Source organism: Antrostomus carolinensis, unplaced genomic scaffold (genome assembly GCF_000700745.2).
Source record: "Antrostomus carolinensis isolate BGI_N321 unplaced genomic scaffold, ASM70074v2 scaffold238, whole genome shotgun sequence".
NCBI classification, from domain to species: domain Eukaryota; kingdom Metazoa; phylum Chordata; class Aves; order Caprimulgiformes; family Caprimulgidae; genus Antrostomus; species Antrostomus carolinensis.
The window spans coordinates 49,072-64,044 of record NW_010332038.1 but is presented as its reverse complement, the minus strand read 5'-3'; the positions used below and the strand labels follow the sequence as shown (position 1 = coordinate 64,044).

Genomic DNA, 14,973 nt, shown 5'->3' with positions numbered 1-14,973 from the left:
TCTTTTTATTTTATAGCTTAACTTGCGTGGAATTCGTTGTTTTTTTGTTTTTTTTTTCCTGCATTCACTATTCAGATAGAGTACATGGCTATAAATATGCATATTGGTTATTGATCTAAATGTAATGTGTAAGAAAATGCAAGGTAAAACCATTTTTACATAAGCATTGAATAATTCTTTCAGCCTTTGTCTGATCAGCTGGCACAGAGGCTAGTAGAGGTTATTATTTTGTATGACATGCAGAACTATAATTTGCTCTAATGATAGTATATTTTCATACTTTTGGTGAAAGGGGTATACGTATACTTATGCACACATAAAGCAGAAAGAAGGAAACCCCATTTTTATGTAAAAGTGCACGTGATATGTATAGATGGATCAGTCTGAGTGTATGTAGAAAATGCGTGTGAATAGATGTAGAAAATACTTCAAATTGCTGAATAAAATATTCCCAGATTCTTAGGTTCCTTTCACATAATTTTTAGTTCTTAAAATAATCCTGTGAAAGTGCTGCTTTTATCTTTTCTGTACAACGATGAACTTTTATGTTGGAAAGTGTTGAAAGTACTCAGATAGTAAAGCTTAGATTTTTGTTTTGTTTGGCAGTACACTTCTGTTTAGAATTCTTTTAATCTATCCATTCCCTGCTTTTATATTCATCTGGTAGTTGAAGGTTCTGTGAAGGATATTTCTTTGTATATGAACTTATTAAGCCAATAACACTCAAAAGTGTGAGATTCGCTTCCCTTTTTTTCCTTTTTTTATATTGTAAGATAGGCTCTTGTTTGAGTAGTTAAATTTCTATTTGCCTTTCTTACATTTTTTGCAGGGGAGGGTGGAGAAAATAAGAAACAATTTATATGGTAGATCTAAAGTTTCATTAAAATTGCTTATGCCCTGTCCCAGGCATTTTAAGTGGGCCATCTGTCTAAACATCTCTCCATTTTTTTCTGATCATTTCCTCGACTTATTCATGAACCATGGGAGGGCTCCTTTGTAGTCTCCATGTAGCTGGTTCAGTCTACCCCCACTGAATACATCTATGTGCTTGCATAACATATCTTTTCACAGTGCTGGAAAATCTCTGAACTTGGTTCAGATGAATGGCCCACTTTCTGAAGGTCTTTTTTTCTCCCCCTGCAAAGATTTGTATGCAGAAACTGACCTTGGTGGCTACAGAATCCAGCACATTATTCTTGATCATTTTACAGGCCACCTGCTGTGAAAGTTATGATGAAGGATTTCTTAATGATTCTTTGACCATTAACATTGTTTTAAGTCAATATTTCACTTTTATTTAACTGCTGAATAGGTAATTGCACAATTGAAAAACAGCTTTATGGAGTGTCCTATAATGTGGTTTTCAAATGCTTGTAATCTTTCATAACAGGAGATTTTGTTATGATAGTTTGGGATTTCTCTGTGTTTACGTAAAGTATTATGCAGTAAAAATATCAGAAGTAAAGAGAATTTGTAAGTTTTTTTCCCCCAGTGTTAGAACTCACATTTTGAATTGGAAGTAAAAAAAAAAAATCTATACTCAATTTTCTGACCCTTTAGGAGCTGGTGACATTTATCATAGCTCATTACATCATCAACAGTAGTCGGGAGAGGGGATTTTATTTGCCACAAACTGCAGAAAATTGTAGTTTTATTGAGTTCCTTCTATCTGATTGGTTGATGACAATCAAAATGGATGGGCCGGGGCAGAGTTATTACTTGACTTGCTGTTGTGAATGTCTGTTTTCTTTCATTATTTGTTTTTGACTAGAATAGATAATAGTTTAACTAGTGTCTGTTTTCCATGAGCACAGTAAGTGTGTGTCGATCTAAAATTTTTAGCAGTTGTCTGCTCTCTTCTCTGAAAACTTGCGAAGAAAGCAGGAGCTGTAATTGCTGCATTATCATAAAGTATCTCCCTCTGTCTCGCTCTCTTGGCAGTTGGGGGTAAAAGGAACATAATTATGGGACCATGACATCATCTGTAGTTGAACAAACAGCAACAGAGGTTGAAAATAACTAACTAACTAAGCAGGCAAACACTGCTGTTTTTCTTCTTGCACTGTTTACATGTTCTTATAACTTCAGTGCTTTAAGAGTGATGCCTTTATGACTTGGAGCCGGGCGATCGCCGTACTCTTCGTCTCTGCCCCTGTTGCTGCTGGTACTTGCCTTTAGAAGGCAATATGGAGTAGAGAGTTTCAGAACTGCTCATTTCTGCATGGAGGGAGTTCGTAACACCCGCCTCCACCTGCCTCCTGTCGTTGTGGCTGCGGTGCAGGCTTTGCTCTCTCTTTCTTTTTGTGTGTAGTGCTCCTGGCAAGGGACAGCAGCACACAGCTCTCTGTGGCCCTGCTTCCCATTCACCCGGCACTCATCTTGCATTTCTTCCTGCAGGCAGTGATCTTTATATGTAAAGAAAGTAATTTTTTTTGATGATAAACTTCATTTGCCAAAAGTGGGAAAAGAGAGGGCGTGTTGAACCCTATGAAAGACATACTGTGTAGATTCAGAATCCAGGGTTGGAGGAGAAGCGCCTTAGGCTTTTTTTTTTGTCTTTTATGATGGTAAAAATGACATTACTTTTTTCTTTCATTATTTTTTTCCGTAGATAGAATACATCATATTTCAGCCCAGTATATAGAATTTTAAAAGTTATACATTTTGAAAATATCCAGAAGTTTGGGGAATTTTCCATGAACTAGCAGAAAATATATTCAGAAGTCCAGATGTTTTCCCTTTGGAGGACTTGGAAGAGTTCTCAGCGAGGGAAGCAACCTTGGCTAAGAACAAAGAGATTATTTCCCATGCACTGGGACTTCTCAGACATCTAAAAAAACCCACCCCCAAAACAAATCAAGAAAAAAAACCCACGAAAAAGCCCCTTTCTTAGTCTGATAGAAACTTTTGCATTTCTGAAGAAGTTTACAGACTTGAGGAGCTTCCTTTCCATATCCAAGAAACTTGGATTTTGGTCCTTAGTTTTGGATTTTATGATCCTCACTAATGTAAAAAAAAAAACCCTCTGGATGCAATCAAAATGGAGTCTACTACAAGGTAACTTATTTGAAAGGAATTTGATTTAATGGAGACAAAGTAGGATTATTGTGAGTTAGTGTAAGTATCTGTCTTAGCCAGTGTAACTGTAGGTTACAGTTACAAAGCCATAGGTGCTTGATTAGCAAAGCTGCGAAATGTCCCTGTGCAAACGGATCTAGCAAATTCGAGGAGGGAAGTACAACTTGCTGTTGTGCTTGGTATTAGATGCAGCTCTGGACCTTGCCCTCCTGACCACCAGTGTTGCAGAGAGAGGAATTACATGCCTGTGTGGCTGTTTGAAACCCAGGCAAAGCAGTGATCATAGTCATGCCTTTCAAGAGGCATGCATCCTGTTTGGAGATACACTTGACAAAGCTCAGCAAGACAGGACTGAACAAAAATAATCCCTGCTGGAGAACAAGACTGTCTTTCCTTTGATGGCCAGCAGCCAGCTTCATGAGGTCACTTCCAGTCAAATGCAATATGAAGCAGGGCCGTGCCAGCAAGGTTATAAGGAATCTCATGCCACCAGTGAAGCAGATCTACTAAGCTGTGTTTGAGATGAGGTCTTACCTCTTATATAAGAAATATGAAATTGCTATAAGCAACTAAATCCCGTTGGTTGTTGCAGTGGAGTACCATTTAGCCAGGCTCTGCCAAAACCCTGCTACATTCCTCCTTGCTGGTGCTCTGACACCAGGAAGTGCAATGAAAACATCTCTCAGCTTGCTGCCTGCTACCTGTGCAGGAAATTCCTGTTCCTTTTCTCCAGGAAGTCCCGTGTCTGTTGCGTTTCCTATCAGTCAGTCTCAGTATTTCAGTGACATACAGGAATTTCAAGATGAGATGCTGAGAAATGTCATTGCACCCAGTAAGCCACAGATCATTCCTTAGATTTGTGGTTTTGACAATTGTTGCTGTGTATTAAATGTAAAAGGTAACACTTGGCATCATTAGTATGGGAACATGTTATTTTCAATATCTATTTTCATGAACTTTGTGGGAATTGATAGTTTGAGGTGAGCTAAGATGTTTGGTGAAATCTGGTGTAGACCGTACTTGGCTTAGATCCAGAAATAACTAATGATAAATATGCATCTATTTGTCTAGCTAATATATTTAGTTTTTTCATTTCTCCTTTTCAGGCATGTTGCAAGGCACAGTTTTTGGAAACTCCTTGCCTAATTAAGGACACGAACTTGTACTTGCTTAGATTTCAGGTGTCTTAAAAACTCAACCTTCTTAAAATGACTGAAATCTTTAGCAAGTCAGTGTGTTATGCTTGGCTTAGGCAGATAATTTCTCCTCCTGTGGTCTCTGGAGACCTCACAGGTGCTTCTTTCTGTTGATTCCACAGGGAATCTGAGCCACTCCCTTTGGGGAGATGTGGTTCACTGGACACATGAATCTTCAGGAGGATGCATGTGGCGTAACACAGAAGGACGTGCTTCCAAGTTTTAAGACTCTGAAGGCTGTATTAAAATGGTGTAGTAAGCTCTATAATGTACAATAGATGAACATTATAGCAGAAATTATCCTTAAGAGACCTAAAGATGATAAATGTATTATCTCTATAGATTTCTTACAGAGAATCTAAGTGTGTAAGAGTCAGGGTGTAAGAAAAGCTATATCAAAATAATGTGTCTTTACTTTAATGGAGTTTAAACTCCACCTTCCTACATTCTCTTTAGGCTACATGGTACTTGCTGATGCTGATATATGTCAACAACTCATCAGAAAAGTTGTAGCGTACCTTTAGGCACCAGTTGTTACAACAAAGTGGAAGAGACTTGAGAAGTTAGGATGAGGAAACTGAATATACATTTAAATAAAATGGCTGAAAATTACTTGTTTTCCTCTGAACTTCCAAGAATGGAGACTCAGGTCTCATTCCTTTCCTGTCAGGTGTGCTTCTTTAAGCTGAAGTTGAAAAGATTCAGGTTTCTTGTACTAGCTGATAACTGGTGCAGCCACTGAATGCTGCAGGAAAAGGTATAATCCTGCATGTGTACTGTGATGATATATCACTTTTTCAGTTTGCTTGAAGGGCTCTGTGGATGAGAGACTCTAAAATGTATATTAATTATAAAATTACTTGTATTACTTGTTTGGCTGAATCTTTTGTCCATAATTGGCCTTTATTTAAGGTTTATTGAGAATGAGATGAAAGAAATAGTGATTATATTTTGCACTTAAAAAGAATGCTCCAGCTATCACTGTTGCTATTCTCCTGCCAATCCACTTTCTCATTTGCTTTTCATCCTGTTTGAGCTAATTCTGCAGCAAGTGCTGGCTGTATTCAAGAGCTTCCTACAACTTTATCAGCGTACCCAGTGTGTCAAGGCAAATCTAGAAAGAAAGTAGAGTGTATTTTCTCCTTATATGCCATTTGACGGAAAAGTGTATTTGGTTTTTTTTTCAAGTGTGCTCTCCAACTGTGTCTATAGATTAATGATATTTTATAGCCTTCATGACCGTCCTATGAGGCAAATGCTTCTGCTTAAAATGGGAGAAGCATGAAATCTCTGTTAAAAATTCTTCTGTCTGTTTCTTTCTTAGAATTCCTATTGCTAAATCAAAGAGAAGTAGCTGGGAGCTCTCTGTGCGTCTAGGAGATGGAATTTACCCAGTTGCAGTTTCAAAGGATGGCTCATCATTTTCTGTAAGTTCTGCTCATTTTCTAAGAAATTTGATGTTTTGAGTCGATGTATATTATCCTTAATACCTACTAAAATCTCCATCTGTTCAGTGACCAAACATAGATGTTTGCTTTGTCTTTAGTAGGCATTGCTGTGAATTATAAAACATGACTCTGTTAATTAAGTAGTGCTAGTGTACGAAGATTTTTCTCTGCTCATGCCTGTGGAACACTTTTGTATTTACTTGCTTATTAAATTAGTTTTCTAATTAACAACTCTGTTTAGTGTCTTGTTTAGAAATAAGGTCTTATTCTCCGTTTTAGAGATATGACAGCAAGAAAATAAGTACAATGTCAATAAAAATTACATTAGCTTAAGTTAGTAATTAAAAAAACAAATAAATCAAGCAAGTTGAATGCATAATCATACTAGAATGGAATTATTCAGCACCTCAGTAGTAAAACTGTTTGTGATTGTAGTAAAATGGCAGTGTTTAAAATATGTCTAAGTCACTTCAGATGAATGTGTATAAACTATTGTTTTTATAAATATTTTAAGATAATTACTTATGCACTTAACGTTGTCAGCATGAAGGGCAAAAAGACTGACCCTAACAGTAGAAGAATGGTAATGCTGTGTTGAGTAGTTCAGCTGTTCATCAGAATAAAGCCAGTGTTGCAAGCTGGTTGAATTGAAGTATTGAGAAGGTAGACTCAGAGAGAACTACTTTTTAAGTCTGTTAATGGTAATTCCATGACCAAACTGAGATTTTTTTCTTTTTTTTGGTTTGTTTTAAAATAGACAGTTGACTTGCATAGTATCTGTTGACTCTTAGGCAGAAGTTTTCAAAGGGGTCTAAAGAAGTCATTTTTTCTTAGAATCATTGAAAAGCAGGACTGTGAGGAATCCTAGAAGTCCTCTAGTATACCTCTGACAGCTGCTTACTCTTCTTGCCTGTCTTCATTGAGGTAACTTCTGCAACATCTACTCCGTGACATTTTTTTATAGTCATGATGTTCACATTTCTGTTGCATTCAGAATCATGAGGTATTTCTTTGAAAAAAGGACATTTAAGTTACTATTTCATGTAATGAAGACAGTATTGTCTCAGTGATTCACTTTTGCTTTGCTCTGAAATTTCAATGTGGAAGATAGTTTTCAGTTTAAACCTCATCATCTTTTTAGGTTTTTTTCAGTTGTGTGAATTGAGGTGATGAAAACCTTGCTGCTTTTTAAAATCCTTTTTGTTGGCCTAACTGGGGCAAGAAGATGCCTAGCCAATATCCTTTTTAATACTACCTTTATCTCCTTGACACTGTATTTTACATGTACTCATGATGAATCTGAGAGTATGAATAGAGAGCAGGGTTATTTTGTGTTCCATGTGGATCATAGATGCACTGTGAAAATGATATGGAGATCAGTCATTCTGGTCAGCACTATTAAAAATTGTCTCTTGCAAATGTACTACTTCAAGTGTGAAATAAGGTGGTCATTTTAGTTGTAGTGTTTCTTTTATAAAGGATTCCAGGAGGTCTTGAACAGCTGTTTACTCAGTAACTAATATATAGTGTTGCTCCATGGCACTGACACTCAACCTACTTGTAGAATGGTGCTTCAGGAGTGAAGACCATGTTTGTATGAAGCTTTTTACTGAATTAAATTTATATGATGCCCCTGAGTTGGATACAACCCATTGCTCAAACAGCAAAACATCTGTGCCAGGTTTCAGCTCAAATTTAGAGTTGGACTGGCACTGGTTTGTGATAACCCCTCCCAGGAGTCGTCATTGCCCCCAGCCTTTCCACCTTTTCGTCGCAACGTTACTGTCTAACAGCGGTCAGCCTGGAGCTGCCTGCTGCTGTGAGGAGCATACAGGGAGGCTGCTGTGTAAGGCCCTTTCTGCTGTGAGCTCAGTAATCTAATTCCCAGAGCTGGACCTCCCCAAACCAGGAGTTTTGTTTAGCACAATGAATTACACAGGCATGCATCTGTGTGCGTATGTGCACACGTATTTTCTTGAGATTTACTTCAGATTCTTTTAGTTACCTGGGTTCTTGCTTATATTTGCTCAGGTAATTCAGTACAGATACATCTTTAAATCAGACTGAGGAAAGCTGACAGACAGAGGAGGCCTAAGCATCCTTTTATGCTTTTGTCTCTATCGATCGTGAAGGTAACTGAACATACAAGCTTGCATATGAGTCGGTCCTAGATTCCTCTTGCAGCTGAGTTGTAAACAGCACTGTGTTTCTCCAGGAGGTACAAACTCTGAGAAAGGATGCTGAGCAAGTAATGCTATTGCTGCTGTTTTATCACTTTAACATACAGAAGATAATTCTGACCTATACTACAGCCCAAACCTGTGTCTCGGTTTGAATAGGACTGCTGAAAGGTTCTGAGGTCTTGCAGCAGTATGAGCATTACAGCTAGTATAAGCCTAGCTTAAGGCGTTCATGGAGTCTGATTGTTAGTCCTTCAGTTTGTTATTCAAACAATAACAAATATGGAGCTGCCTGATTGTGTCCTTGCACCCCTGCAGTAAGCTGCTGCTGTTACCCTCCACTGGTAGGTACGGAGGCAGGGGCACCCCTGGGGAGCTGAGCACCCACCAGTGTCACAGGTGAACGGATGCATAAGCAATAGGGAGGAAGTAGCGGTGCCAAGTAGGACAGGCTGTGTGTCCTGAAGGTTGGGCTAGAGGGATTGGCAACAGAAGCTTTTGCATTCTGATTCTACCCTAACCAAGCCTCTGTTCTTGGGGAGAGAATTCTTTATTCATTTGTATATGGAAAATTCCTTAGCCAGTGAAATAAATCAGAGTAGGTATATTTTGCTGTGACCAGAGGTCTATCTCACTTAAATCTTAAGGTATAGTGTGTTAAAATCGGCTCCTGAGCTTGGGTTTGTAAAAAGCAGGTAACTGTTTTTGAGTACCAGGGTTGTTTAGGGTTACACTGAGTTTTAATTGTTACTGGATAAATAGCAGAGGATATGTTATTCTTTATTAATAATTTTCGGTTTTGCTGGGGTTCCCCTGTTACTGTGCTGCAGATGAGAGAATATAGTAAATACAGCAGAGTCAAAAATCTGAATTATTATTTGAAGCTTTACAATGGAAAACCAATGGCCTTAAAACTTCTAAGAAAACTCAAAGACTAGGAACGAGAAATCTTGTTTCTGATCATGAGGTATACCATCAGAAAAAAAAAAGGGTAAATTCAAAGTTTTCTGTATTAGCTTTGCTGTCAGAATCACAAGCCTCACTTTTTGAACTTCTGCATTTACTTTTTGCTATTAGAGTTGGTGTGACATGGGCTCCTGACTTTGTGGGTTGTGTCCCCTTGTGGCTTGTGACAAAAGATAGTGGTGCAGTTAGATAGCCCAGTGGGAGGGCCACCTTCACATTCCCCTTCAGAAGTTTACTCCCGCTGCAAACTGTGCATTGCAGCAGCAATGTTCACATCCTGATTTACTTTGTTTACCACTGGGATTCTTCCAACAGTGACTCCTTTCTTTTTTCCTTAACTCTTTTGCTCTTGCCAGCTGAAATCTCACCACCTCTCAGTGTGCAGGGCTTTGCTCTCTGTGCAGGGAGCGCAAGCAGCAGGCTTCTCTGTGGTTCCCACTGTTTGAGAGCAGATCATTCATCAGCATCTCGGTCTATGGGTCATCTGTGGTTTTCTTCCTTTATCATGAGAATCTTAATGAATTGTGCAGTGTTAACTGCTCTTTGCTGCTTTTAATTTTTCAGGGTTTTGAGTTTTGTTAACCATCTGTTTTAACCACTTTATTTGTAACAGAGGTCCTTGATGCAAGCTGACTTTAGAGTCCTTAGTTCCCGAAACTGAAGCACTTAAAAACAAGTGGTCAAGTGTGAGCAATGCTGTTTGCCTGAAGCAGTGCAAACAAAACCAGTAGTTTTTGTCTTTCCACTAGAGGTTACAAACTTTTGTGAATCCTAATTTGATATTTTTTTCTTTTAAAGTAGAAGCAGCTCTGCTGTTATTCTGAAGCCAGCAACATATATGCTTAGGTTTGTATAAAATTAATGTAGTGGATTTTCAGTATTAGACAGTTGTTTCTGGTGGTACCCTATCAACATAATAACAAATGCTTTCTCCATTAAAAGATTCTAATGCCCTGACTTGAGAATTAAAGTTTAGCAGCTTTGGTGAGATCTGCTTGCTTGTGAACCAAGAACTTGCCAACTAAATTCATGTAAACGTAATTTGTTCTTTGTCCTATATATTAATTGCTAGAAGAATCTTTAAGCTAACTGCTTGTCATATATATCCATTTAGTTCTTTGGAGGACAGATGGTTAGATTCTGGGCTTTGATTAATATTATTCTTCTCTCATCAGTGGAGTTCAAGGTCTTACAATCAAGATTACTGCTAAACTAGAATTTGAAGGAGAGACACCCTCCTTTACATGAGACTAATGTAAAACAGCAACAAACATCCCGGAAGCATTCTACCACCAAACTCTGGAATCTTTTGTTTAGTTAAATTTCAGACAGGTGGATCTCTTTCATTTTGCCATTTTTGATTGACAGTCTGGCTGTGAAATGTGTTTATGATTTCATTGATACAAAGACTTGATCTAATTTTGATCACAAAGGTTGGAGTCTGTTCTTTCTCTACGAAGCTTGAGCATTCTGCAGAGTGCTAAAAGGTGGGAGAGAAAAGCAAATGGGAATCTACCTGTATTGAGCAAACCTGGTAGCAGTGTGGTTTCCCTGCACCGTATTAAACTGACCCTTCAAAGCCAGATGTCAGCCTCCAAGGATGCTCTGTATCCATGTGATGGTGGCTTTGTAGCTTATTCACAGACTTCCACTCCTGGCTGCTTAAGCCAGTGTGAATGAAGTCCCTTTGCTAATGGTGTGCTGGATGGGAGCTGCCCTTTAGCCACCCGTGCAGGACTTTGGTGTCACGGACAGCCATGAACCAAGCTTCTCCAATGTGGATGGATTTCATCTAGGTAATACACCTATATACTTCGCTATTATTTTTATTATACATTTTAAGTGGCATAAGGAAGGGAGAACATAAATACATTGGACCAAGTATTCAGTAGTAAAGTTCAATTTATTGGATCTACCACTGTATAACTTTAATTCAACAAAAGAATGAAAAGTAATTACGTGACTGTAGTGCAATCTTTTCACTGATATAACCCACTCTCCTTCATTCAGTAGTCTTCAATTTTATTTTTCTGCTATGAATGTCACTTGAATTAGTCAGCTAAAGAATAGTGTTTATTAATATCTCTGTGGTGGGAGGAGGTGATAGAAAAGGGATGGGTCATCTTGGTTTTTGTCTATGCCTCTGCTTTCACAAAAGCAATGGATGAATCCAAAGGCTCAAATAATGAATACCAGCAGTAAATAATTACAAGTTAGGAGATAGTCTTGTTTCTTTTTGTTTGAAGTTTGTTGCTCTGTGAAGGCTGAGGACCTAATTTTAGTTCAACAGGGAATTTGTAGCTGTTTTTTAAGCAGTAAACTGCATTCTTGAAAACCTTTTTGGCATAATCAGTTTTACGATTCTTTGGTGTAGTACAGGAATCCCCTGTATTGAGAATTCTTTTACTGATTTGCATGATATCTCTGCAAGGAATTGTTGTTATTCTCCTTTATCATGTTTGAAAACAGCCCTTTCTCTTAGGGCTCATCTCTGTAGTAGATGCATACCTTCCCAGACCACTTAGCCTCATCTTCTCATCTGTTCAGCTGACAAAAAAATTCCAGATGTTTTCAGTTATAAAGTAGCTTCTTATCATTGAAGTTGTGGTGAATGAAAGTTGTTTTTTGTTTTTGTTTTTTTTTTTTTTTAAAGAGTGTAAGGTGAAATAGTTCAGAAGGTACTTTGAGCAAATGGAAATCTGATACATTTCCAGAGGGACCTGAATAGGTCAAATGCTGAATAAGAGGAGGAGAGGAAACTTAATTACTTTTTTCAGATTGCTGCCAGAATGGACTACCATTTTCACAAAATATTGGATCACTTCCTAAATTCAAATTTAAGAACAAGTAAATGCAGCACAGACATGAAATCTCTTATGAAAAATTTGTGAAGCTTGTTCAGCCCAATGAGAAATTGATCAATGAATGTTTTTAATAATTTTTAGGAAGAAGCAATGTTTTTTTTTCCCCCTTTTTCATGAGAAGTAAAGAATTTATTACATACCTGTGCAGATGGAAAATTGTCCTGTGTACCTTTTAATATCTGCAAGAGAAAACCTATTGTATAGCACATAAATGAGAGCATAAAAATACAAATCTAAGGTATGACCATCATTGTTATTTGAACATATCCTGTATCATCAGCATAGAGTAGATAAGTAGTTATCTGTATGCCTTAATTTAGTGAATTCATGTATATCTAGTTATGATTAAGTTTTGTCTTCAAATTAAGATGTAATAAACATTTAATTAGGAGAACTCTACTCTATTCATTTGCTGTAAATTTCATGACTAAAGGGTAAGTTGATTTTAAAATTACTTCAGGAAATATTTTCTTTGTTTTGTTGATTCTCTTCAAGGGGAGGAAAAATTTCTTAAGAAGAAATTTCACCCAAAAATCAAACTAGATGCAGCTGAAGTGTACAAAGTATCAAGTGTAAAAAGGAATAGTGTAATTTAAAATCAGAGCAAAGATACAGAAAGTTGCTGTAAGCAAACACTCCACATTTAATTCCTTAAACACAAATGTGAATGGAGCGGCATCATAATTCAGTGCATGATAAGTTCTGTCTTTCCAGTAGTCCGCGTAGAAGAATAACATTGCCCAGCCCTATCCATATAAAATTAATAACCTTGTTAAGAGAATCAATAAAATACCAGAATTATTATTACTAGTATTTTACATTTCTGGTATGCTTTAGGCAAATAATATGTAAGTAACAGGTCATATAAAAGAAATGAGGGCTGTATTAATAGGGATGAAAAGTAAATATCTGTAGGAAGTAAAACAATAAGAGGGGTAGCCAGTGGAGGTACAAATTAACATATATCCCCAGGAGCAGTAAATGATTATTTTTTGGTAAGTCTACTTCTAAATAGATATTGTTATATGTATGTTGTTATATGCGTAGAATAAAATATACTGTTATTTCAATGTCCTGTGTTAGTTTGAATGAAGAGAAGTGCATGTGTAAAGGCACAAGTGGAGGGGGTAGATCAGTTAGATAATCCTTAAAGCTGTAAGCAGAAAAAAATTCCTGCCTTTTTTCAAGTGGTTTATGTTTTCCTGGCGGAGTAGCACACACTCTTCATTGCAGTACACATACAGTTGTGCAAACAAAACTCTTTATTACCAAGTTCTGTGGGTTGTATACCTATAGAATCTGTTGTTCTAGAGGTTGCATACCTGCTTTTACTCTTTTGATTCAGGTTCAAATCCTGAATTAAATCCTTAATTTTCTGTTTAAGACTTATGTGTTTTGTATAATGGCATTTTAATGGCAGATTGCATAAGCTAGCTGTGCGGCGAGAGCAGCACCTGTGATTTCCACCCTTGCAAAGCACTACTGTCATCACTGGACTATCGTAGTGCTCGTACTTGTTGACTGACTCTGTGGCTTTATGGATACTGCATTTTTTTCTGTACAGTTGCAGATTTACTGGAGGGACAGAGACTGCCCCATCCTATCCTGATGGGGTGGGGACAGTTTCTCCTGGGAAGCAAGCACTGTGTGCTTGAATCCTTCAATCTGAGGAGAGCACTGACCTCATGTTCTGACTCTGTGGGCGAGTGCCTTAATTGCTATGTTTCTGTGGATGCTTACATTGTGTTTTTTAAATGAAAGTGGCCTTGGCCTCAGTATTTTGTTGTGAACTGGGTGTTTCTGGTATGCATTTCCACTCTGCTGCGTTGAGTGTGTCAGAGAATTTAGATGCTGGGACATGTTAGATGACATAGAGGTAAAAATGCTTAGGTAAATATTAGGTATACTCATATCTCATATAATATTTTTATTTATTTGTATTAGGTATGCTTGTATACTAAGGAGAAGGAGAGTGTATCTGGATTGCATGGGTTTTTTTAAATACTGTGGCAGCTTAGCAGTAAGTATGTGTAACGGACTGGTACAATAGGTGCATGTTTGCTTTGTAAAGAGGGATTGTTGGTGTGGGTTTGTATGTCTCTGATTCATTTATTCACACAGTACTCTATAAGCATATAGAGAAAATATATACAAGATTGGGAACTAAAAACTACATGGAAATAATGAATTAATTGTGTGATTTTAAATATACTATCCATATACATGTGCCAGGGCAACGTAATAGCTTGGTTGTAGTAGTTTTTGGGGATTTGTAGTTCTGCTGCAAAACTCTCAGTAACATATGGTCTGGCACTGGTATGTCACCTACAAGAAATGTTTAAGAAGAAAGTGCAAGGAAAGTTCTGAAATGCTAAAATGTAAAATATTTCAAAAGCAAGCGTGGTCAGTTTGGATATTTATTTTCCATGTGTTGGAATCAGACTTTTTGTCATTGTTTCAAAGCATAGTCCTTAGAAGGCAGAGAACGAGCTAGGTTTTTACAATATTAATTTTAAGTTACCTAAAGAGTTTTAGCCACACAAGTGGCTTCATAGGATGCATTCCTGTGGTATGCAAATGGACACTGTTCTGCCATGGGTCACAATCAAATGATTCCAGGAATTCTGGTGAATGGTAAACTGAAGTATAAATTAAATGTCTGTAACAATACAGAGCAGTAACATACCATTTTCTTTCTTCAGAAAGTCTTGTTTCTGGCATAACAGCATTTAATGTGTCCTGCCACCCTTGCAGTTCTTCTGTGGCCTTTTGGTGTAAGACTGAAAACTCCTTGGGGCATGGGTGTTATCTTCAATTCATTTGTGTGCTGTGCACACTTCAGATTCTGCAACACAATATTCTTATCATAGTTTTCTCGTTTCTAAAAACAATGCTTACACGAGCATCGCTTGGATGCTTTTCTTTACCATTGATTTTGCATCCAACAAAACTGGAAAGAAAAAACCCAACCAACTCTTCCCTGCCCTCAAAAACCCCTCCAGCTTCCCAACCCCCCTCCCCAAATTTTGTAAAATGAATACATTAAAAAGATGTTGTGAGCTCCTCCTGCTGGTTCAGTAGTAGCAATAGTTACATTTAAAAGCATGCCAATGTAATGTTAACAGCCTGATGTATTACCACAAAAGCTGTAGTTAACTCTCCAGCTCCTGGATGATGTTTCATCTTTAATTCTGTTCTCTGAGAAAATCTCAGCACATTTAATATTCAGTATGACACTCTA

General features: G+C 37.5%; 1 protein-coding gene across 1 annotated transcript in view; it reads left to right on the top strand.

Moving 5' to 3' along the window:
• Positions 1 to 14,973, top strand: part of LOC104529133 (propionyl-CoA carboxylase alpha chain, mitochondrial) — a gene marked incomplete at both ends in the record, with an annotated part of 179,698 nt that overhangs the window by 121,405 nt on the left and 43,320 nt on the right. The window contains one exon of the mRNA XM_010173337.2: positions 5,599 to 5,701. Coding sequence (XP_010171639.2) covers positions 5,599 to 5,701 — 103 coding nt within the window. The remainder of the gene's footprint in view (positions 1 to 5,598; positions 5,702 to 14,973) is intronic.